Source organism: Panicum virgatum, chromosome 2K, assembly GCF_016808335.1.
Source record: "Panicum virgatum strain AP13 chromosome 2K, P.virgatum_v5, whole genome shotgun sequence".
Classification (NCBI taxonomy): Eukaryota; Viridiplantae; Streptophyta; class Magnoliopsida; order Poales; family Poaceae; genus Panicum; species Panicum virgatum.
In genome coordinates this window covers 8949967-8976111 of record NC_053137.1, presented here as the reverse complement: position 1 = coordinate 8976111, position 26145 = coordinate 8949967, and the positions used below count along the sequence as shown (strand labels likewise).

Below are 26145 nucleotides of genomic sequence, written 5' to 3'. Positions count from 1 at the left end.
GAGAGAGGAAGACGGGGCCACACCACCTGACCTGGTGCGGTTGATCTGCCAGGTGGGGCCAGTGATGCAGCGAGACTGTGATTGCGATGCTGATGCGTCACCAATAGGGTAGTAAAGGGCCCAAGATTTGAACTAGAAAATCTATGGACCAGATCATAAAAGAGTCGGATTCTAATTTTATATAATTTTGAGCTAAATATTTTTAAAAAAAATTTATTGGGCTGTGAAGAGGCTACTAAAGTCATGGCCCATTATCACTCCTAGTCACCAACCGCTTATCCGCTGCTTTTGCTTGGCCCAAAATCCTAAAATGAAAACAGAAAAAAATCTAGACCTTTTCATTTTGTGAGGCAAAAAATAAAAAAATCATGTTTACTAAATCTCGGTTCTTTATCAGGACACAAGATGTTAACCAACCAACTAGGCCGGAGTAACATAGAACAATAAATCTCGAGAGATGTGAAAAACGTTAACAGGGTCGGGGCACATGTTTCAGATGTGTTATGCCATTCAGAAACTCATCTGGATGCTTGTTCATGACAGAGTTACTCATGTTACTGCCATCGAATTGGCATTGTACCGCGATTTTAAATGACGAACTTTCACAAATTTATGTTCTCATGTTTTGAATGTACGACTGGCAAGTTACTGGCATAATGCGATTGTTAAAGTCAACGGTATCACCGACTCTTATCTATTCCAAATTTTAGTTCGTTTGACTTTTTTGAAACGGAACAAGAATATTTTGCAAAAAAAAAAACTTGAGTCAAAAAAGTCAAATGAACTATAATTTGAAACGGAGGGAGTATGCATTAGCTTGAAGGTTTCAGTTGCAGCACCCGGAGATTTTAACTGATATTTTGTCATTCCACTTTACACTGGGTAACGCCACATCACACTCAAAGTTTTGTGTCGATGAAAGCTAATTGATTGCTTACACTTCACTTGGTTATCTTTTTACAGACAAAACTGGCGACCCACATCACTAATATTTAGATATCTGGATATATTACCTGAGCATTAGGACAGAACATGATCCAGCGATATCTAAGTTTTGTATCTGACCAATCAACGGTTCCAAATTAAGCTATCCAAGCATTTCGCACTTGTAACATCTGAAAACAAGCTTTAACTTTTGGTTTTGGAGAACAAAGCTACCTAGTCATTTATGTCTTGCTCTACCCCAAATAATCCAAAAATTAACAGAAAACAATTGACTGAGCAAAATTCAAAGGATTCACAGTTTCTTTTTTTAAAAAGGATCCACATACTTGCACATATATAATTTCATATGATGCTGATTAACAAGCATATAGCCTGCAAGATATACTGGAGAAGCAGGAGCTCACTAAATAAATATCTAAATTTTTGTGTCGAATTCAGTGCATCCACAAAAGAAAAAGGAAAAAGAAACTACTTATGGAAAAACAAAGTTGCAGTCGTGAAAGCAGAGACAAAGGGCCCGTTTGGGAAAGCTCTGCTCCACCAAAAACAGCTCCACTCCACAAAAAAAATAGCCAAACAGGTCAGCCAACTCCACTTCACTCTAGGAAAAATTGGCTGCACTCCACGTTTTTTTGGGAACTTCTCACCACCAAATAGTGGAGCTGGTGGAGTTGGGGATAATTACCCACACGCCATTGATTACACACACACACCAAAAAAAAGAAAAGTCAACAGTGCTCCCGCAAGCTCCCGCCAGCCGCGGCTGGGGCTCGCGGCCTCTGTCGCCCGAGCTCGCCTTCGTTCCTTGCTCTCGCCGCCCGCCGCCGGGGCTCCCCCCCTGCGGCCCGAGCTCGCCGTCGTGCCGTGCTCCCACTGTCGTGCCGTTGTCCTGCCACCTGCTGCCGGGGCTCGCGGCCCCCCGCTGCCTGGGCTCACGACCGGCCGCCGTCGGGGCTCGCGGCGCCCCGGCCGCGTGGGATTTGCGGCCCCCAGCCGCGGGGGCTCGCGGCTAAAAGGATCGACACTATGCCTAGAGGGGGTGAATAGGCCTGTTCAAAAAATTCCTGAAAAACTTGGCAGACAAAACGTTAGGCGCGCATGATCAAGCCTTACTTCGGATCTTCCAAACTTCCCAGGTCCGGATGATCCTACGTAGGGTCGGATGATCCGGCAGGCAAAAGGAATCTTGTACGAGATTTGAAATCTACTTAGCTTTTGACGAATCTCTTTGAATAGAAAGTTGACAAATGAAGTAAATAAGCCTGCAAACAAGTTCTACACAAGAGATATGCTACTAAAAAGTAGATCGGGCCAAAACGAGCTCAAGAACTATATGAAGAACAATACGAAGAACAAAAGTAAAGGAGACACAAGATTTATCCCGAAGTTCACTCCATGAAGGAGCTACATCTTCGTTGAGGGGCTCACAAAGAGTAGGGTTGCCCTATAACCCTTTTTCCTCGCACAATCAACCACGTAGGAGGATTGAGTCACTTAGGAGGATTGAGTCACTTACTATTGTTCTCACGAAGAGAGGGGAAATACAAACTTCCGGAGGCTCAACCACAAAGGAATGGGAGCTCACTGGCACCTCTAACCGTCTAGGAGCAAAGCTCCAAGAGTAAAGAACGCGAATCGATGAATCGAGGTTGCTTCAAGTGTTTCTTGAGATGAACAAGTGAAAGCTCGTGAGATGCTCACAAACCAACTCTCGAATCTCACTTCCTCTCAATCCCTAGGTGAATTCTTGCAAGAATCAAGCTTTTGGATGGAGGAGAGTGGGGGAATGAATGCTTTTGGAGCTGGGTTGGTCGGGAGAGAAGAGAGAAGTAAATGAGGGGGGTGAAGGGGTATTTATAGCCCCACCCCCACAAGTGACCGTTATGTGTGTTTTCTGTGAGTTCCGGATCATCCGGGGTAATCTCGGATCATCCGGATGGGTAACAGAATAGGCTAAAACACACTCGAAAACTTCCAGGTTCGGATCATCCGGCATATGTCCGGATCATCCGATCTCACTCAAAAATCTTTTATTTTTAGGCAAAAGAAATGTCCAGAAAGTTCCAGGTCCGGATCATCTGGGGTAGGGCCGGATCATCCGGACTTGGACAGTGTGTTTCGGGCGCAGGGGCCGGATCATCCGGCCTAGGTCCATATCATCTGGCCGTGGACAGTGCCGAACAGGCTGGTAGGCCGGATCTCCGGCCAGTGCAGAAACTTCGTGTTTTTGAGTGAAACAAGTGTCTCTCAAGTATAAAATTCATCTCAAATGAAGCACTTTAATGACCTAGATCAATCGAACACATCCCCCTTGATAGTACGGTGGTTGTTGTGGCGCTCCTTAAGTATCCGTTTTATCCCTTGTTTATCCTTGATAATGACATGAATTCAATATCAAAATCACTAACCGTCCTAACCCCGGCCTAATTATTGGTCATTTTCACATATGCACATATATTTTGGAGGAACTTCGTTTTTGTAGGTTTTTGGCCTATTTTGGAGCATGAAATGACGAGGCCCGTGATCGAGCGCTAACACGGAGAAAGACGAAGGCCAAAGCCCAAAGGAAGGACTAAAGCCTATGTTGATTTGAAGCACATTCATGCACATCAATCCTCCGAGAGAGCCCAAAGGACCAAGCCCACGAAGATGAGATCAAGATACTTCGGGATTAAGCAAAGCAAATGAAGATTTAAGGAAGGATTCCCTATCCTATCCTTTCCTCGAAGATATCTCCAAGATAACAACGTCCAAAGGGGTGCAATCGTGAAGGACAGAAACTCTAGAAGATGCGAGGAGTCTACACGCCAAAAATGAGACCGAGGCGAACCCGAAAAGGGGTAGGCCGGCCGGCCTAGGCCCATGGGGCCGGCCGGCCCAGACCTTTTCTGAGGCGGTTTGCCTTCCCCTTCGACCGGTGGCTTCCTCGGCTTATAAATAGCTCCCACCTTATTCAACTCGAGGCATCCATCCACCCAGAACTCGACGAAAACCTAGGGCAAAGACCGGAGGGAGACGACGGCCGCCGCAAGTCCTCGACGTTGCCTAGGAGATGGCTTAGGCCACCCCTAGCCGCCATGGCCTCCCTGCGTGGTTGTGCCAAGGCGGAGTTCTGGAGCCATGCCATCAAGGCATATGTACATTGAATGGTGATGTTAATCTAATCTTGTCTCTACTCTGATCCACTTCGATGCATGCTTTCTCGTTCATATGATAGCTAGCATATGTTCTTAGTAGGAATAGATCTAATCGTGGTGATTAGTCTTTGTCTTGCGGATTCATCATTGTGGTGCATGAGAAGCCGGTCGTATTATCCTCGTGTGGTGACAGCATGCGGGAGGGAAAAGGCTGGATGAACGTGTAATGTTGAGTATGATGACTCCTTATCATGGTACGAGTTAGATTAGGTTATCGCTTTGGCCAGAGTTGCAACTAGAAGATAATAGGCTTAGTCACTCCTTTGGTTATGCTCTGGTTGTGTCTTTGTTCATGGATGAGATCAACCTATACACATCACTCACATCTTATATAGGTTTACTCTTTATATGCAATTCATGCTTCATGTTAGGATAGATCCATTAGATTAGATGGAAAACCCTAGGTCGTTCATTGCCGATCCGTGGATTGATAAACCTTGGATGGAATACTCTAAGGGAAAAGCTACACACGATCCGTGCGCTTGCGGTACGTAATTGAGGGCTCTAAGGAGCATCAACAAGCTTTTCTGGCGCCGTTGCCGGGGATCGGCAACTCGAACCCTAGGGCGATCTATCTAATTTTTTGGGCTAACCCTAAATTTTATTATTGCATATACCCTTGTTTTCTTGTTTGTGTCCTTGAAAGCAGGTGGAAAAAGCTAGACACCAAACTTGGGCTTCGAGAAGTCCACGACCCGCTCCAACAAACTTCGACAATCGACGACAAGACGATCGAGGAGTTCTCGACATCAACATTGAAAACCCTAGATCCACTTCGACAAGATGTGAATAACATCAAGTTTCACTCTTTAGTGGTAGGTGCTAACTTTTGTTAGTGGCCCAGCATCCGCTATCGAGTCCCCACTCCCAAGAAAAAAAAGTTGATAAACAAGGTACGCCGCCATGTCAATTAGTTTTAAAGACTAATGTTTTTGGGAAGATTTGTTTGCTCAAGCAATAGGTATGAAGCATGTCCGAAAAGAAAATCGTGCGATTGGATCATCATCATCTATCAAGTGTCGCTGTTGTGATGAGTTTTTCGTCCAAGATCAGATATGTGCCATGAGGAAATAATAGATTATTATGAAGCTCCGTCAAGTCTTCTTTCCAACGCATCAAAAATCGTTAATTTTGGAGATCGGTGTGAAGAGTTATGGAAAGATCTTTCAACGCTGCGCGTTCTGAAATCTCTCGGGACGAAGCGTAGCGCCGGAGTAAAACAAGCATAACTTTTTCATCCGAGGTCCAATTTGGGTAAATGACCACTTGTTGGAAACATGATTTGATACACCTCACAATGAGCTTGGAGTTTGGTACATGTTCTGCACTGGACGAAGGAGCAATTCAACGAAGAAAGATGCAGCAGCAAATAACGGAGAAAGTGATGACGATGTCAAAGGATGATTGGAAGGCCGAGTGCACAAAAAATGATGATTTGAAGTTGACCAAAGATGGAGGCAACAAGATTAGAAGAATCATGACACCACCTATCTTCTCCAGTGGGATGCTCGATATACATCTAGTCGAGTGATGCTATCAAGGAAGAAAACCGCTCAGATCATCAACACAAAGCACGGGAGCCTCCACTAATCCCGATACCTTGGGTAAAGCAAGAATCATGGAGAATACACATCATTGAAGCCATGCTATGTGCTGGTAAATCAATGGTGATGACCTTGGAGCCTAGGGACGCACAACAAGGCGCTCTAAAGACCACAAGATCATGATCATCGACATCTTCGGATCAATTCGCGAGAAGGTACTGTTATCATCAACATTCAGCTCCACCTCAGAGGAAACTAGCAGCATATTTTTGGATATTGGAAAGCTCCACGAAGTTCCGGTTCCAACGAATCAAGAATCAAGTCAATCGGAGATTCCAACAAGCGGTTATGGCTGAAACATCGAAGGTCGTGCACTCTGAAATTTTCTGGACAGCACGCAGCGCCAAAATGAAACGGGCATAACTCCCACGTCTGAACTCGGTTTAAGATGAATGACCACTCGTTGGAAAGGTAATTTCATAAATTTTTCAATAGATCTATATTTCGGTATATGTTCTGTTGAGTATACAGGAGAGAGTCCACGAAGAAGAGGTAGGAGCAATGCGATGAGAACAAGATATAGGAAATAACGATGACAACAACAAGAAGGAGGAGCTTGGGCGATGCTTACATTGAGCATGCATGATCGAATTCAGAGGCTTATAGCAGAGAAAGAGCCCCAAGAACATTGGTGAATAAAGACACAAGCGGTCGACCTTCGACAAACAAAAGATGTTGCAAGCAACCACGACGGATTTCAAGGGCGACATCAAGCTGCATGGCTACTTCGGATTCTTGCACGAAGAACCATGGCTTCACAACAATGAAAAGGTATGTGAGAAAGTCGAGCTTTATGACTTTAAATGAAGCATTTTGCGGGAGGCAACCCGGTATTTTATTTTAAATATGACCGTCTACATTGCATTTTTTTACTGGAACATCAAATAACATTGTACCATTGCTCTAACAAAAACCACAACATCATGTTGTTCATTCTAAATGTTATTGAGGGAGCACTTTGTTATTTGATCTTGGGAAACTTGTAGACCTTTTTTGTGTGCCTATTAGTGTTTTGAGTCTTTTTCTTTGTGTCTTTTTAGAGAGATTTATGAAGCATTGCACCACCCTTTGATTCTAAACTTGTGGCTAGTTAACTTAGGCTAATTTTTTGTTTTGTTTTAGACCACCTCATCATGTCATATCATTTTGTTCATCCACCCCATGTTGTATTGCATACCATGTTGTTCATCTCACCCTTGCATTGCATTGCATGTTGCATTTAAAAAAAACCTTTTCTAAAAACATTGACTAGTCTCGCTTTTGAGATCCTAAAACCCTTAGGAAAACCACTCATAGAGCAATCCCAAAACCATAGGGTATGTTTTTCATTCAAAAAAAATCTAACTTTTTGTTTCTCTCTAGTTTTTTTTGAAACCACCTTAGATAGAATTTCTATACCCAACACTCTCTCTTCAAATTTTTTGTTTTAAGCCAAAAATATAGGAAACCCATAAACCTACTTCTAAAACCTTGTTAGCTCGGTTGCTTGATCCTTTCTCGATAAATAACCTTTTCATTGACAAAAGCCTCACTTCTTATGAAGTGTCGCGAAGGCTTTTTGTCACTCTTAGCAATTGTTTTTTAATAAACTAGTTGCGGAACAACATCGAAATGTCCTTTCAACCGTGCTAACACTTGTTTTTGCTAACTTTGCATTTGCACTTTGCATCCATTCCATTGTTCATGCCCTCATTTTGCTAGCTTGGTCTTAATCTTATTGATGTATGCTTTCCTATCCATGTAATGCTTGTCATGACAGCATTTACCTTTTGCAATTTTGTGTAAACGTGGTGTTTAAACTTGTTTGCGGACTTCCATCTTTAAACTCTTTTGACCAAGATAACAATCCATTTTGTTCTCATGTTGCATTTGGTTGGTTTATAAGCTTTGCAATGCGCTTTATTTTTTTTCTTGTGCTATGAAGGACTATTGATCTTGGGATAGACATGGTGTTTTGACCTTGGTTAAATAATTCTTTTTAGCTATGGAGAAGTTCGGCAACCTAGTTGTAAACATGGTGTTTAGAACTAGGTGTAAACATTGTCTTTATTTATACACCTTCCTCTCATTTGCATTTACACTAGCACACACGTACACTCACTAGTTTCGCTAAGCTAGCTATTCCACAATTTGAGATCTTAGGAATGGAAGGTTTGTTGGCAATTTTCTCTACTCCCGACCGTCACCTTGGGGGTAGATTGTGCACTTGAATTATTTTGCAGGCATGACAAAGCGTTCCCATGAATTCGTGATCAAAGAAAAAAATCAAATTCGTCAACATCTCCAAAGTTCTAAAGCAAGTAGCTGTTTTCATCAATTTGAGAACATGTTCAGAGCTCTACAAGAAGCAAAAAGTTGATATTCAGAAGCTCCATCAAATTCCCGTTCCAACACATCCAAGATCAATGAATTTGAAGACCCGTACAAGAAGATATGACAAGAAAATTGAACGTTGCGCGTTCTGAAATTCGTCAGGGCAGATTGCAGCGCTGGGATAAAATGGACATAACTCTCTTGTTCGGAATCAATTTTGGGCGAATAAGGACTCGTTGGAAAGGAAAATTCGTGCACTTCGCAATGGAGCAATATTTCAGTATAGGTTCTATTCTGGAAATTGAAAGAAAAATTCGTGAAGATGAGGCAGCAATGGGACAATGAGGAATTGAAGGAGGCGACGACGATGAGAAGCAAAGATTGGGACCATGACTTAGTACAAGAAGAAGTTGAAGGAAATTGAGGCAACAAAGGTGAACACATATTGAAAATAATATCCATACACATGAGGGAAGGACTTCAAGAATTGCAAGATGGTCCACCTTCTCCTTCTACGCCTAGCATCATGCTAAGCATGGGGGAGGATTTCATGGACAAGGAAGAAAGATCTCATGGAGTAAGATAATCACGGTTGCCGCAAGATGCTCATGATTCTTTTTCCATGCTTAGCACAATGCTTAAGTATGGGGGAGGCCGCGCTACACTTTATTATGAGCATCGAGAAGGACGGTAATTCTTCCTCAACTCTCTCTTTTTCTAAATGCTTGTACATATATGCCTTCAACCATAGATGCAACCTTTGTATATATCTCTCAACCTATCACATGGCTTCTAGGAGGACAACCTAGATTTGTTTTTGTTTTCAATAAGTGTAGGATCACCATCACTTTGTGCTCACCACATTGATACATTTTGGCAATGCCTTATGCTTATGGAAAAATGATGAAAGTTGCTGCTTTGTTTTACCTACGCTATGTTGTATATGACTTGACTATTTGCTCTCAATTAAATGGAATTAAATAATTAAATACCGGCTCTTTTATTTGTGGAGGTTAAATGACTAAATTCTAAACCCACATATTCTATGTTGCTCTTTGATTTAAGTCTACCGATGACTTTACACCTTGTGATTGTTTAATTTGAAAACTTAATTCCTATGCTATCTACATTTGTGAATCTCTTGCAAAGTTCTACCTACCAAAGCCTATACATACATATTCTTCCATGATGAAACCTTTAGATTGCAAACATATATTTTGATAAGTTGGATTAAGATTGATTTCTTTGGTATGAGACTAAGAAGTTGGTCATTCCGTTTTTTTTGTGTAACCTTCTTTTTGCTAGCCTATTTATCCATGCATTGTGAGTTTCTACTTCGGGAATTTTGCAAACCTCGCTGGATATCCACCCTAAACCAAAAATATCTTTTTGTGATTACCTCCTTGACCACAACCCAATTTGAGTATGGATTATCATTTCGATGGAATCAAAAGAATCAAGGGCACCATATAAAGAAAAGTTTTGGGAGACAAGGCTCATCGGAGATTCAAGAGGTTCTACGAAGAAGAAGGTGAATTTGAGATACTTACCCTAACTAGTTGGTTCTCCCACTATTCATACTCGAGGACGAGCATTCGTTCAAGCATGGGGGGATGGCTGGGTAATTATTCTATGTTATCAAAAGTTCTAAGGAGCAAAAAGAAAGAAAAAAAAGAAAAATGAAAAAAAGGGGAGAAAAGAAAAGAAAAAAAAGAGAGAAGAATAAAATGCTCCTTAGTTCTTTTTGGTTTCATTAATTTTCCAAGTTACTTTGAAGAATTATTCCATACTCAAATCTTCCAACCATGTGCAATCCGATAACGAGAACTTCATTTGTGTCTCGGGATCCTCCATTTGCCACTTGCACATGTCCACCTATCTAAATGTGTGTGTTTCATTTTTCTTCCTCTCCAACATTATTTTCCAATGGCCTTTTTGACTAGTCTCAGTAAATCCAATAGATCTCTCTCTTACTTTGACAATTTGTCAGATATAATGTTTTGCTAGGATTGTTTTTACCTACCAAGCTCCACATAAGCCTTCCACTTTTATATATGAGTAGAATAGGTTGAAAACAATCTAATGTAGGCTTGAGCGACTTGATGAGATGAGTATTTCCATGATCTTTTGCAAGAGAACCTCACTTATATTTGATATGCATTCTTTTGAAAACTCTTCACGATGAAACAAGGTAAAGGTTTGAAGTTTGCTTAAATTTGAGAGCATTGCATTTATTTATTATTGTGGCTTGTTCTTTAATTGCTAGTCTATCTTTCATAATGAAAAAGTAGCCGGTCACAACATGAACTTAAATGCTAAATACTTGAGAGAGCAATATGTCTTGTTATGTATGACTAAGTGCAGAGAGGACATTGAGGGGCAACGCTGATTTCTTTATAAGCAAAGCTCCTGGACTTACTCGAGGACGAGCAAGGTTTAAGCATGGGGGGAATGTTGGCGCTCCTTAAGTATCTGTTTTATCCCTTATTTATCCTTGATAATGGCATGAATTCAATATCAAAATCACTAACCGTCCTAACCCCGGCCTAATTATTGGTCATTTTCACATATGCACATATATTTTGGAGGAACTTCGTTTTTGCAGGTTTTTGGCCTATTTTGGAGCATGAAATGACGAGGCCCATGATCGAGCGCTAACACGGAGAAAGACGAAGGCCAAAGCCCAAAGGAAGGACCAAAGCCCATGTTGATTCGAAGCACATTCATGCACATCCATCCTCCGAGAGAGCCCAAAGGACCAAGCCCACGAAGATGAGATCAAGATACTTCGGGATTAAGCAAAGCAAATGAAGATTTAAGGAAGGATTCCCTATCCTATCCTTTCCTCGAAGATATCTCCAAGATAACAACGTCCAAAGGGGTGCAATCGTGAAGGACATAAACTCTAGAAGATGCGAGGAGTCTACACGCCAAAAATGAGACCGAGGCGAACCCGAAAAGGGGTAGGCCGGCCGGCCTAGGCCCATGGGGCCGGCCGGCCCAGACCTTTTCTGAGGCGGTTTGCCTTCCCCTTCGACCGGTGGCTTCCTCGGCTTATAAATAGCTCCCACCTTATTCAACTCGAGGCATCCATCCACCCAGAACTCGACGAAAACCTAGGGCAAAGACCGGAGGGAGACGACGGCCGCCGCAAGTCCTTGACGTTGCCTAGGAGATGGCTTAGGCCACCCCTAGCCGCCATGGCCTCCCTGCGTGGTTGTGCCAAGGCGGAGTTCCGGAGCCATGCCATCAAGGCATATGTACATTGAATGGTGATGTTAATCTAATCTTGTCTCTACTCTGATCCACTTCGATGCATGCTTTCTCGTTCGTATGATAGCTAGCATATGTTCTTAGTAGGAATATATCTAATCGTGGTGATTAGTCTTTGTCTTGCGGATTCATCATTGTGGTGCATGAGAAGCCGGTCGTATTATCCTCGTGTGGTGACAGCATGCGGGAGGGAAAAGGCCGGATGAACGTGTAATGTTGAGTAGGATGACTCCTTATCATGGTACGAGTTAGATTAGGTTATCGCTTTGGCCGGAGTTGCAACTAGAAGATAATAGGCTTAGTCACTCCTTTGGTTATGCTCTGGTTGTGTCTTTGTTCATGGATGAGATCAACCTATACACATCACTCACATCTTATATAGGTTTACTCTTTATATGCAATTCATGCTTCATGTTAGGATAGATCCGTTAGATTAGATGGAAAACTCTAGGTCGTTCATTGCCGATCCATGGATTGATAAAACCTTGGATGGAATACTCTAAGGGAAAAGCTACACACGATCCGTGCGCTTGCGGTACGTAATTGAGGGCTCTAAGGAGCGTCAACAGTGGTCCTATACTCAATTTCAAACCGAAAATTAGAATTAAAACTCCGATAGGATCCACCATATATTGAATTTGAATTGGGGGGCCTTCCTTTCATCTTTTTCTTGATTATTTTCATTTATTCCTGCACACATTTTATTGAAAGCATCATATCTCAAATAGTGATTGTCAAGAATCACCAAAATCATTTTAGGGGCCTAGATGCACTTTCAGCGGCGCCCCCACCACCGGGATCTGCGGCCCCCAGCCGCCAGGTCTCGCAGCCCACCGCCGCCGCCGGGGCTCGCGGCACCCCGCGGCGTGGGGTCCGCGACTCCCGGGCTCGCAGCCGCCCGCCCCGGGGCTCGCCGACGCGTGGAGCATGGGAAGAGACGGGAAGAGGTGGAGCATGGGAAGTGAGAGGAGTTTAGATGGGCCTAACTGGGCTGCTGCTTGCACACTGGGCCAACGAGGTGGAGAGAACATGGCTTATGAGAATTTTTTTTTTCTTGAACACGCAGGAGAGCTGCGTATCTTTGTATTAAGAGAGGTAACAGTCCAATTACAAACCCATCACCTTACCTTGGACTACAGTAAGGGATGCAACTATTTTAGACAAACAAAATATTACATGCAAAGAAGAATTTGGGACCTGACCACAACTAGACCTCCTCTAACTAGGAACTGCAACTCCCTCTAGGCTCAGGGTAGTAAGCCCTTTGGCACCAGAGATTTGCCATAAGTGAAACTCATCCTTAAAGGCCTGAAGAGCTCCCTGCAAGTTTGGTGCTGCTCCATCGAAGATGCAGGCATTCCTGTGCTTCCAGATGATCCAGGCTCCAAGGATTACAAGAGAATTAAATCCCTTCCATAGTTGCTTCTGTAATTTCTTCCAAGATTTCTTCCACCAATCTGCAAGAGAGCTAGATGTGCGACTAGGCACCAAACGAGTTAGGTTCAGTGGCTGGAGAACGCTGAACCAAAATTGCCGTGCGAACACACAAGTAGTGAGTAGATGTTGGACTGTCTCTTCTTCTTGGTCACACAGCGGGCAGCGGGCAGGGTGAGGTAGTCCTCTTTTCTGCAAACGATCAGCAGTCCAACATCGGTTGCGAATGGCCAACCAAACAAAGGTTTTGCACTTGCTGGGTGCCCAGGATTTCCAGAGCCTCTTCCAAGGTTCAAAGCCAATGGCTCCTTAAAAAAAACTCTATATGCAAATCTAGTAGAGAATGTTCCTGAGGCTTCAAACTTCCAGTGATGAAGGTCTTTCGTGTCATTTACAACAAACTCAGTTAGGGCATCCCAAAGTTCTAAATATTCAGCAAGGCCCTGCCAACTGAGAGCTCCTCTTATGTCTGACACCCAAGAAAGCTCAATCATAGCATCACTCACAATTCTTGATTTTCTTAATCTTGGTGGTACGATCTTGAAGACATTAGGTGCCAGATTCTCAATACTGCAGCCGTGTAACCAACGATCAGTCCAAAACAAAGTGTTCCTACCATTGCCAACCATAGTCACAACTGACACGGCAAACATAGCAGCAGTGTTGGGGTATATTGGAATTTCCAGACCAGCCCATGGACGGTCCGGTTTAGTTTTCTCAATCCAAAGCCATCGCATTTGCAGGGCCCAACCCATAATTTCCAGGTTATGGATTCCTAGCCCCCCCCAAAGATCGATAGGTCTCATGACCTTTTCCCATGCCACTAAGCAACTGCCACCATTGATCTCCTTCCTTCCCTTCCACAAGAAACTCCTCCTGATTTTGTCTACTACTCGGATGAACCATTTAGGGACTTTGATAGCGACCAGCAGATAAATAGGAATGACAGTTAGGACAAATCTCACTAAAACAGCCCGGCCTGCCAAGCTCATCAGAGAAGCCTTCCAACCAGGAAGTTTGTTGGCAATCTTCTCAATCCAAGTCATCAAGTCACTGCGTCGCAGCTTTCTGTCCGAGATTGGTAATCACAAATAAGTGGAGCTCTCCCAAACATAATGAGAAAAAATTGATGAAGTGGAGCTGAATGGTGGAGTGAAGTTTGTGGAGTAGAGCAGGTTTTTTAGGAGTGGAGTGCTCCCAAACAGACACGGGAGCCTCATGTTCAACTGAAAAGCAGAATCTCATATATTTGAGTCTTCCCATTCTGACCCTGCTAACAATGAAAATGATTCAATTATCAATGCACATGTATATATGACATCAAGGCCGGAGCTCGTTTCTCATGAAACTTTCAGATCTGCAATCTTGTAACTGACTATACTCATATCAATGTCCCACAAACAGCTACCATTCTCAGCCTGCCTTACCATGTGCTTTCTGCTAGTTTCATAGAATGGCAATGACCCTTCTCCAGTATAGTAATTTTGGATAATTCTTATACGAACATACACTCATCAATCAATATGGAACCTAAATATTTTCATGAAGACTGATGCTTACCAAAAGATCAATGGGATCTTTGGAAGCATTGAGCACCACAGATTATTGGACTTGCATGATGCAATTCCTTTCTAACCTAGTTCTAATATTCAAGCTACAAGTTGTTGAAGATGAACCAATGTAAAATTAGGCAGAATTTCAAATGCACTTTTTAAATATTTGATACTGCACGAATGTATTCATGATAACATTTCATTGCAACTAAAAGGTTCAGGAGTGCAAAATGACTAGGCAACTTCAGAGGTTACAGACAATTCCAGAACTTCACAGCATTGATCGAGGTGATAAATTCAAGAGATAAGTTTGAACAATATGCAGCAGAACCTTTGAATCTTTGACTAAGACCACTACATTATGAGGAAACATCCCAATTCACCCTGAACCAAGAAATCTGCCATCGAGCATCTTTTGTCTGTTCAGCGCTTGAGGCACCAACTTTGGTCAGTCACCTGTAGAGACCGCTCCCAAAGCTGCAGACATACAGAAATTTTTGAAAATATCACTAGCTGGTTCAGAACCAGTTTGGCCATAATGAACATACCGGCGACAAAAACAAACCCAGAGCATTGCTGGACAACCAAACAGGGAAGCAGAACTAAACCAACTTGTTATCCAGAGTAAATTAATAGCTCAAGAAAAAGAGAATGCATCTTGTTGTTTAGCATTGACATCATCATATGATGTTAACTGATGTTCACATACAGGCATACCATACCAAAAGGAAATATAGTCTTAATGGCCTTTGTTGCTTTCTTCCCTGCTAAATAACTTCCAGCCTAGCATATATTAAAATCAATTTTGAAGACAGGTGTAAATGATGGGGCCCAGAAGTCCTACAGGTATCTACTCAATTTCATGAATGGCTCATAAAAGAAAGCGTATCACAGTTTTTATATGTAAATGTGGCATTTCACTTTCACAAATTCAAATATTTGACATTTGCTAACTGAGGAATCGTTTTGCTCTCGGCGAACATTCGCTACTCACCAAACAGTTCTTGCTAATAGCAAGCTAAACAATAATATTTTATTATCCATATGTCCACTAGTTAACAGCAACACTTGCACAAAATATTGCGAGAGGATGGACTCAAAACAAACACAATTCTTTGTTAAACGCACAAAGCACCATCCTTATCCTTTATATTATTAAGTGACTGAGAGCTAACTGCTGAGCAATCTGCAGCACCAAACATAGGCAATAGGCAGCTGGAGTCTATCCCCATTTGTCCAAAAGATGTGTAATAGATGAATAAACCCCTTGGAATTTCTAGCAATGAAGAAAATGGTCGATAACCCCAAGATAAAGTATAAGTAGACTGTAGACATACCAAAATTTCACAACTATCCCACCTTTATAAACCCACTAATCTCGAACATAGATACTGTCATAATATTCTTCACATTTTCATGTTACCAGCAGGAAAATTAGAAGCCCTTTTTTAAAAAACGTTTTAAAACTACGTTTAATCTTGATTAAACTCTAAACTTTGGCCTAGCGTTGCGTTTAATCACAGTGTCGTTTAATCACAAAAGACGTTTAATCTACGTTTAATCACAAAAAACTCTAAACCATAGGCTAGCGTTCACCTAGCGTCTAGCGTTTTTTAAAACCTTGATTAGAAGTCATAAAGATTGAGAAAACATAAACCAAGCAAATCTGTACCTGGAGTGTAGAAGCTCATATAGGGAATAACGCCACTGTAATGGCATCCCCCCTCACATACCTTCCTCACCAAGCCAGATTTTAAATCGAAACTGAATAGCCCATCATCTGTGCCCACAAAAAAGATTCCGACACCATGTGCAAAGCCAACGAAATCAGAAAAATTGGAGTGGGCATCGACGTCAGAGAGTAGCTTCACGAGGTCAATGGCTCTGATTTGTGCCCATCCCATGCTTCCATTGAGATTTGCCTCCATTGACCACAGAGAGAGTCTACGACCTTCCATTCTTGCGACTCCCAGCCCAGCATCTTCCATCGTCATGATCGTGGTACAGCTCCTAGTCCTAGAAGACCCAGGAGGCTGGAGAATCACAAACATTTCCCGTGTGGCCAAATCATACTTCACCGCGTTCGGCAGGCTGGAGCTGGAGGCTGAAGCTAGAATGGGGTGAGAGAAAAATACTGTTAGGCTGGTTGGAGCTGGAGCTGGTGGCTGGAGTGTCGTGAGAGGAAATTACTGTAGCGCTGAAGTTATGAAGTGGAGTGCATTCCCAACAATGGCAGAGGGCAGCGGATCGACACGGTACCTAGGAAACTGAACGACCGAGGTCGGCTCACTCCAGGCGCCAACCTCCGATGAGTACACCCACAATGTCATGTGGTTGACGCCGGTGCCAAAAAAGACAACGAGGAAGGGTCTTAGGAAGCAGTCTAGTTGATCGCAGGCGCCGGTGGCACAGGCCGCGCAGAGCACAGCCGCGTTCCAATCGTAGTGAAGCCGTGGCCCCATGGGCAGTTGGCTCCAGTCGTCCGTTACGGGGTCCCAGACGACGAGCTGACGACGTCCCCAGTTCATGCCGTGGAGGAGGACGCGGCCGTGGCGGGCGTCGAGCGCGCGCCACTGGCGGCGGTCGGCGTGGCGCGGGCGGAAGGACCAGGTGGGGACGAAGCGGGTCAAGTAGCGATACTCGAAGCGATTGCAGATGAGGCCGAGCATGGGGGGCGTGCGGTGGAACTCACGGAGCCGGCGGCGGAAGCGGGGGGAGGAGATGAGGCGGCACCAGGACTTGCAGACGAGGGCAGCGCGGGCGAGGCTCTCCGGTTTGGCCGGCGGGAGGCGGATCTCCTCGACGAGCTCTTCCATCAGCGCCCCTGCCGGCGGCGGCGCCCCCATGCTGATTGGTTGGAGTCGGACCCGGCCGGCGGTGAGCTAGGGTTTGGTCGGGGGATCAGAGGGAGCCACACTCCTGGGGGCGGTTCAACCAGCCGGGTTGGGCCGAGTGCCGACTGAGGTGCGGATCTGCCAGGTGGGGCCAGTGGTGCAGAGAGAGCGTGGTCGCCATGAGTCGTTGTTGGAGCTCCACGTGCTTTCTTCTGTATAGCATTCCCGCTGAGTAAACAAACACCTGGTAGCGGTAGATTCCAGTTAATCCGTAGAAAAAATATACCTTTCAATATTACAATCTGTTCATGTCATGTCATGAATAAAAAAATTTTGGATCCCTGGGGTAAGACCTCCCCAAGGCATTGACTGCCACATGGTCAACAAAAAGGCCAAGAACAGGGGGCTGCTGGGGTCACACCCACTCCAGATTTTATGTTTTTGGACTTAAACTAGTTCATAGTCAAATTTGTTCTAAAATAAATTTATTTTATTCCAGAATATTTTTTTAATTATTTTAGCCATACAAAAAATTTGTTTGGGAACAAAAATTTTTTGTTCCGGAACAAAAAATAGTTATTAGACATTGTGCGATGATTTGACTGTGAGTAGCCCGAGCGGCTCATGACGCTACACACACGTTCATGAATATACTGAAGTACTGAACGTACTCACCAAAGAGTACAAGGCGCCTTGAGATCCGTCAGACTATATAGATGAAACCTTTTAAGTTTTAACCAATCCAGGATGCAGAATTAAACCCAACTTTGGATAAAACAGTTTTAACAACTCAGCAAAGTTCGATCTAGCCTGATACATTCTTGACAAGCTCTGGATTCTAACCACCGATGAAATTGAACAATGAACAAGGATGCTGCTGGCAAATTTGGTTGCTATTCATGGTGTCACAAGGCAACCTGAGCTCTTATCTCTCTAAAACTCTGAAATCTTCAAATCAACCAAAGAGACAACAGGAGATGGTCATTGGTGTGCTACCCCAATCACTCTGTTCGCTGGGCTGGAGCTGGAGCTGGAGCTGGTGGCTAGAGTGGTGTGAAAGAAAAATACTGTTGACTGGCTGGTGGTTCGAAGCTGGTGCTGGAGCGGTGTGAGAGAAAAACACTGTAGGGTTGGAGGCTGCTGGAGCTGCCGAACAGAGTAAATGTGTTCACTATGTCCCTTTGCACATAAAAGCAAGAAAGCAATATCGCACGTGCTCTCCTATTTTGCAAACAGAATTTGGAAAATAACACTCTTTTGGTTAGCTAATTTTATCACTAGCAATAAAATGTCAATGTTTCAACTCAAAGAGAGAACACGCTGCAGTATAGGTCTACCTGAGCATTAGTGAAACCACATGAACCAACAACATCTGAATATCTGATTCATAAACCTGTTCAGCTACTGACGTCGTTCAGGGAAACATCTGTTCAGTAGTTCAGTCAACAAAATGGTAGAGAGGGACCTGGTTCCTGTGTCATCGAAGCAACTTACAACAGCTCCAGTTCATCATGAAACAACAGTTCAGGCGTATAAAACAGTCAGATATAACAACCCAGACATTTGTACAATGTACACCAGGGCCTCATGAGTCATCATACCAAATCTGGGCCAAAGAGAGGTTCAAATTCTGTTACTTCAACAGTTTGTTGTGGTCACATTCGACAACACTTGAAGTCTTGCCACATCAAATGAATGGCATGACGGATAAGATTTCTAGGTTGTCTGTTGACAGTGCTCTTCACTTCCTAGACCACTCTCAATGGATCAATTATGGCGGTGTACAGCTTACTGAGAACCACCAGCAAAACTGCAACTTTGTCAAGGTGCAAGCAAGACATATTGTTTACTCCCTCAGTTCCAAATTATAGATCGTTTGATTTTTTAACTACAAGTTTGACCACTCATCTTATTCAAAAAATTTATGCAAAAATAGTCAAATTTAGTCATTCTTGAAGAACTTATATTGATAAAGCAAGCCATAGCAAAAAAAAAATGATATTTCGCATAAATTTTTGAATAAGACAAGTGGTCAAACTTGAGGTTAAAAAAGTCAAACAACCTATAATTTGGAATGGAGGAGTAGGTATTACCTGAAATATTATTCAAGAACAAGCTCTGAACAGTATGGCTTAGAGACAAAACTGATAGAACATAGACCAATGATCAAGCTAACAAATATAAGAAAACAACCCCTTCAAAATGAAGAAACAACGAAGGCCAACAAAATAAGACTGGCACCAATCTCACTGATGTTATGGAATTGTCCCACATGATATATCTCATCGACTCCTACCAAGTTCCCCTTGACCAATAAGCTCACATAGGAACACCTTAAATTTGACAAGCACTTGAGGCACCTACTCTTGCCTCCTCACTTGCTCCCAATACTCGGAAATGTACAGATTTCAATCAGCTGGCTAATAAGCATTTTGTCCTAATTGAACACAGCTTGAATTCAGATAAGTTATTACAACTGCAACATTTTGCCACTGATAGGTGCAATAGATGAATAAATTCCTAGCCAAGTAACAAATAACAGGGTCAAGGATGGAAAGGATAGCGTGAGGTCAGTACCTGGAGTGTAGAAGTTTGTGTAGGGAACAATGCCGATGGCGAATCTGTCATTGCCTACCATCTCAACCTGTCTGGACCTTAGATCAACAGTGAACAACTCCTTAGCCGCCCGGATGAATATAACACTACTAGGTCAGCAGCGCGCTACGCCGCGCCCATCTGGAAGTGGCCCATCTGCATGCGGTGCTCAAGTCGTTGGCCATTGCCGGCACTATGGCGGCACCGCCATTTTCTCCAGTGCTCGGCCGGCTGGTGGTTCGACTGGGCGGGCCCACGGCCAACGGCCCTGGAGGAGGGCAGCGCACCCAACGGCTCTGCGCAGGGCGGCGCACAGCGCTCCCGCGGCGGCACAGGCGGGTTGGAGCGGCGGCATGGCGGCGTTCCGGCGAGTACACTGGCGAACGTGCGGATGCAAAGCGAGCATGAACATCAGGGAACTATGGGGCTTCGGATTTTGTACCTACCTCGAGCGGAGGGAAGCTGAGGTTAGCCGGCGACGTGGAGGTGGATCTTGGGCCTCACCGATGGCCGGCGGCTAGAAAAACTCTGATTCCCGGCGAGGTGGGGATCGGGGCTTGGGTCTGAGCGGTGGTGGAGTAAGCTAGGATGGGAGGAGAGCTTCCATTGCGGGGGATTTGAAATCCATGGAGGATTAATGGACAAATTTGACCAGCGGGAGCCGGCGGCTTGGAAGCAGAGCAGAGCAGGCGCGACGGCCATGGTGGGTGGGTGGGCGCGGGTCCGCGTGGCCATGGCGGCAGGGAGTGGCGCGCGGCAGTGGCGTGCGGCGAGCCGAGCCGCGGAGAGGCGGAGGGGCGGCACGAGGCGAGGCGGGCCATGGCGAGGAGGGCGGCGGCGCACAGGAACGGCAGTGCGCGGCGGAGGCGAGGCTTGCGGAAGGCGGAGGCGGCTCCTGCAGTGGCGTCCTCTCCTCCAACGAAGCTACCCTCGCTCCCCAAACCCTACGCCGCCTCCACAAGAGCAGCAAGAAGCCGAACTGGGTTGTGGCGACCCGTGGAAGCAGCGGGGTCAAGGCGAGCCCGCTGGGACCCAAGGGGGGAGCGGCAAGGCGGTGCAGCACGCCGGCGCAGGCGCCCTCCCATTTTTTTTCCGCTGGGGACCATCGGGTCCAAGGCGTTGCAGCCGCGGCGGGTGGGCACAGCGAACGCACGGCCCGCGTCAGATGCCTCTCACCCAGCAGGGACACGCGGCGCTCTGTGGGCAGCTGGTAACTCTCAGCGCCCCTCCTCCTGGGTGTATAGTATATACAGTATTATGGTCATAGACCTCCAAATCACAACAGCAAGAATACTTGGGTAATCTGGGTACAATTTTGAAGGGGAATCGGAGAGATTAGGTAGAGATTAGCAAGAACTAGGGTAGGAATCAAGAACAGCAAGGGATAACAAGAGGGAACAGTCTTGAGGAGGAAGACGACTAAGTCGTTGTCTGTTCGATGATCGCTGAAGTCCATGGCGTCTCTTTATGTATTGTTGCCTCTGCCTCCTTCCAGTCCAGAAGCCGGCCCATTCACCTGGTGAGCCCACACATCGGCCCACCGGATAGCCACTGATGGCTTGGGTCATGACATTCTCCTAATTTCAGCAGAGACATAGTTTAACTCCAATAGTTAGGTAATTAGGTTCAAGTTGTAGTGCCTGAAATTATGCTGAAACTTATTTACCGAACCAACACTGCAGTGTGGAAATTTTCTTTTTCTTGTACTTTTGGATGCAAATTTATATTATATATATATATATATCATAGTGAAGGGAAAGTGTATAGAAGTATGCTTGTTCTATGCTTGTAGCGTATACTTTCCTGAGCAGTTTGGACTTTTGAATCTGAGCATGGACTCACCATCACCAGTACAGGTGTGTCTGCACACTTTGGATTTCACTGTAACTGTCCACAAATCATATTATCACTATGTGTTGATGTGATGACACAGTTGCTTTCTTCCTAGATGAATTATGTTGTTTGTGTTCCTACTGCAACAAGAGCATCGATGTGATGAGATGACAAATTTTGGCTACCACTCTACTTGCACTTGTGAGGTTGCTGGAACGAGGTACATTCTTCAGGCTGAATATTCAGATCCATCTAACTGATGAGGATGGCAGAGCTAATGCATATTCGTGCCAAAATGTTGTGCCCACGATGCGCAAAGACAATTTGTTGTGGCTCGTGGACTGGAGCCCAGCTAAGTCCCCGCAGCCGCTGGTTTTGTGGGCCCACCTGGCAGAGCCGCCCGTGAGGCGGCTGATCGACACCCCGCCGTCTTCCTCCGTCCGCAAATCGCATTTCGCCTCCCCAAATCGATCGAACCCTCGCCTCCGCCGCTCGCCGGGCTTCCGGCACCGCCAAGCAAGCAGCATGGAGGCGCTGTTGGAAGAGCTCGTCGAGGAGATCCTCCTCCGCCTGCCGCCGGGCGATCCCTCGAGCCTCGCCCGCGCCGCCGTCGTGTGCAGGCGGTGGTGCCGCATCATCTCCAACCCCGGATTCCGCCGCCGGTTCGTCCAGCGCCACCCCGTGCCCCCCGTCCTCGGCCTCCTCGCCAACCTCAGGGACGCAGACATCGACGAAGAGAACGACTTCGACTTCGTCGCCCGCTTCGTCCCCACCACCCCCTTCTGCCCGCGCTTCCCCGACCACCGCGACCGGTGCGCGCTCGACGCCCGCCACGGCCGCGTCCTCCTCACCACCACGCCGTGGGGCTCCGACCTCGAGGTCTGGGACCCGGTCACGGACGTGCTGTTGGAGCTGGCCCCGCTGCCGCAGTACATGGGCGACCCTTTCAGCTGGAACGCGACGGTGCTCTGCGCCGACCACGGCCCCTGCGACCACATCGACTGCCACCTGGGGCACTTCGTCGTCGTCTTCCTGGACTCCAACACTGGGGTGATGCGTGTGCACCTCTACTTGTCGGAGGCTGCCGCCTGGAGCCCGCCGATGTATGGTCCTGAGGCCACATTGCACGGTGTGGAAACATTGCCCACTGCCCTTGTTGGGAACGCGCTCTATTTCCTGATTGATGCGACCCAGAGCATTCTCGAGTGCGATCTGGCCACGATGAACATGTCTGTGATCCCTCTACCTCTCGAACACTTTGTGGACTTCGCGGTGCTCACGACAATGGAGGATGGTCAGTTGGGATTCGCAAGGATTGTGGGCACCAGACTCTTCCTCTGGTCAATGGAGACGGGTCCCGAGGGACATGTTGGATGGTCACAAGTCAGAGTCGTTGAGCTCGAGACACTGCTTCCTGCTGATGACTTCCATATCTCAAATGATTATGTTGGCTTTGCACATGGCTTTGGGGTCTTTTTTGTGCCCACGGCATACAGAGAGTCCATCTTCAGCATTGATCTAAACTCTGGCTGGGTCAGGAAGGAGGATTGCGGTGACGGTCGGACTCACGGCGTTGTTCCCTATACAAGTTTCTACACTCCAGGTATTGATTTGCTCACTTCATGATTTAACAATTTCTAGAACGTTGTAATCTCAAGTTAATGATATATATGCTCACGAACAGCTAGTCTATGGAAGTGAAATATCCCGTGAACTTTGGTACTCCTAAATTTTTTCTCACGGAGTCCATGAAACTGGCTAGATGTGCCTAGGAATTTGTTCTTCTGCCATACGTTTTGTGGGCAGATGAGGGGACATGGCAATTTTGATCTAAATTTAAGCAGAGCCAGGAAATTATCTGGCAAACATAGAAAAGCCAGATATCTGGCTCAATTATTGTTTGTACATTTCAATAAGATATAGTGTCACTCGTCTGGGTCCATATATCATGTATCTTTGTTATCCTTCTTAATGTAACCACATGCAGGTGAATATATTCACTCTGTTTCTCTGTTCTGCAGATTTTCATCAGTATGGTATAGCTCCTGTCTGAACTGAACAAGTGTTGACCAAATTGTAAGTTATTATGGTCAATTGTGCTTATTTTAAAGTTTTTCTTGATCATGAGTGATGAACTTATGTCTGAGGTTTACGGCATGGCTTATTGGAGTTATTATTCAGTTCACAATTAGCAGGGTCTCATCTCTGTTGGGAATGACGTTATATAGTATATGCGCCTTGCTTTCCATAAAAAATGACTTTATACTTCAGTTTCTGTTTCGGCATGAACAAGGTTGCCAAAACAGTAGTTTCAACCTTTGTTCAAACATCTTTGGAACTGGCACTAGGGTTATGGTTCAGTTCTGGTAAGAAAGTTAAAATGGTAGTTGTTTCAGAAAAAAGCTTGGAGGTATTTGTATTGTTGAAAAGCTGCCATTTCATTTCAGTTAGCATTACTATATCTAACTTTGTACTCAGCAGTGACTCTTGTGAGAACTAAGAACCAGGAGCACCGCGAGCAGCTAGTAGTTGCCGTCCTTGCAAAAAGTCATCTTTGTATTGTAACAAGAGATCAAAATGTTGCTTGTTATGCAAAGGCTAACTGCTAACATATGATGGTGCTATGGGGATAATTTTGACAATGTGGAATTAAATTAAATGAAATACTCCCATGTAAGCAGGTCCATCTCAAAGCTGGGATTCTAATGTTCTGTAAAAACTAGGAGAGGCTCTGGTGTTTCTGCTATTAAGTCATTACATGACACTGAGCACTTAACTTGTTAATTTCGTACATTGCATTAGATTGAATCTTTTTTTCTTCGTTCCTGTGAATATAATGATGCTAAGTTGCTGGCATTTGAAAATCTTGGAAGTACTTCATTTGTTACTTTTCACCAAATTCATTTGTTTGGTAGCCTTCTGTTTTTTTTACTTCTAAACTTATGTGTGCACTATTTTATTTTCTACTCAGTCATCAACACCTGTGTTGTATATTTGGAGGTTGGAAAAGTAAAGGCTGAAGATGTTTAGCTGGAAAAAGAAGCGACGAATTGACAAGGTTGTGTAAGCTTGTAAGGCTACAAACAATCTGTGCTTTTGGAAAGTGTTATGATCTTCTAGAACAGTGTTTGTTACTCTTGTTATCTCTTAATAAACTCATTGTTAACTGCTTTATGCAGAGGCAAACAAGGTGCTCTTGGATGATGGAGTGAGGAGGATGCCAACTTTTTTTCCCGACCAATGGTCTTGCTGAAGCAGTAGTGGTGAAAACCAACGCAAAAACACCTTGAATACTCTCGTCTTTTCTCCTGACTGCTAGAACTTCAATCTGCAACCTTCAATGCCCTAGTATCCTATTAGTGATGCATCTTATGACATCTTGTACTTTTCCGTGCCTCCATCCAAGAGCAGGTTCAGTTCCTTTTCTTTCTCTGTTGGTGACACACTGAAGCTGTACACCTCGGGCTCTCTGCATGCTTTTCTGTTCACCGTAACTATCCAGAATCATATTGTCATGATGTCTTTGGCACGATTATGAACAATTTTTGTTCGTGAAAGAGCTGTCTGAAAGCCGAATGGGTTCGGTTTGAATGGTGGAACTCAAATAAGGTGGCTGCGCCATAGGACAGGACAGGAGAGGAGAGGGATTAGAGCTACCGCTATATATAGCATGCAACTTTGCTCAAATTTTTGCTACAGATACAGCGCCATATGAGAGGAAGTGAGATGAAAAAGGATATAGAGTAGAGGAGACAGAGTTTTTGCTCGAATTATTTACTTATTATTTGATGCTGTTTTTCTCAAGTTTGGACTGAACTTTTGGATTTCAGAGTAGTATGCGGGCATACAGCCGAACTCTCTGGCTGCTTCCTTGAGGGGCTTATTACTGCCGGCTCGTGTCATATTGAGACCTTGGTGTGGAAAAAAAAGATATGACTCAGATCTGCACCGTTTTGTACGGTTCGTTGAATCGTATGGTTGATGCATTTCGGGCACATGAGAAATTTGTTGTGATTGTTGTTACGTGCTCACTGAACTGAAATGAGCTTCAAGTTGAGTTTCCACTTGTCAGTGGTGTGCGTTCATTGGCTGCGTGCGCACTTCGTCTCATCATAGTTTTTTTTTTTTGCTGAATCTAACCCCTTTCCTTACGCACGTGCATACCCTGCATGGCCACTCATCTTTCTTCGTTTCTCCATTTGCGGTAGTGTACCATAAAACTATTTACACTTTACATCAGGAAGAGGGGCGCGGATGTGGAAGGGGAAGAGGGGTGGTGGCCGGGGTGGGTCCACTGGAGGGCAAGACATCGGGGAGGATGAAGAGGCGGGTCTAGTGGAGGAGAGGGGGTTATTTTTTTAATACAAAATTATAATGTAATTACAGAATAATATCCTGTATCTGTGGAATTTCAAAACTATACCCCTTTCATCTTCTGGGCAGACAAAATTTTCGTCTACCCAGAGGATGAAAATACAGTATTTTCGTCCTATCGTCAGACGAAATCTAATTTCTCAAGCCAGTAGACGAAAATGCATGAAAAGGATAATTTTCGTGGGCCTGC

The 26145-nt window shown here is 44.7% G+C and overlaps 2 protein-coding genes across 3 annotated transcripts; one reads left to right on the top strand and one right to left on the bottom strand.

Moving 5' to 3' along the window:
• Nucleotides 1-14500: 14500 nt before the first annotated feature.
• On the bottom strand, nucleotides 14501-17203 carry LOC120665262. 2 transcript variants are annotated; one of them, XR_005671132.1, is made up of 3 exons: nucleotides 16579-17203; nucleotides 15992-16352; nucleotides 14501-14796 (listed from the first exon to the last, which is right to left on the bottom strand). XR_005671132.1 is itself a non-coding variant. In XM_039944779.1 (3 exons), exons 1-3 carry the CDS (start codon nucleotides 17163-17165, stop codon nucleotides 14768-14770), a joined length of 960 nt encoding a protein of 319 aa, XP_039800713.1. In that variant the 5' UTR covers nucleotides 17166-17203; the 3' UTR covers nucleotides 14501-14767. The 2 variants fall into 2 exon arrangements, 1 of the variants encoding a protein (XP_039800713.1); XM_039944779.1 differs by having other exon boundaries at nucleotides 15992-16335.
• Nucleotides 17204-21890: 4687 nt separating this feature from the next.
• LOC120695043 lies at nucleotides 21891-25354 on the top strand. Its single transcript, XM_039978366.1, has 4 exons — nucleotides 21891-23184; nucleotides 23603-23657; nucleotides 24553-24639; nucleotides 24761-25354. Exons 1-2 carry the CDS (start codon nucleotides 21891-21893, stop codon nucleotides 23632-23634), a joined length of 1326 nt encoding a protein of 441 aa, XP_039834300.1. The 3' UTR covers nucleotides 23635-23657; nucleotides 24553-24639; nucleotides 24761-25354.
• The last annotated feature ends 791 nt before the right edge of the window (nucleotides 25355-26145 follow it).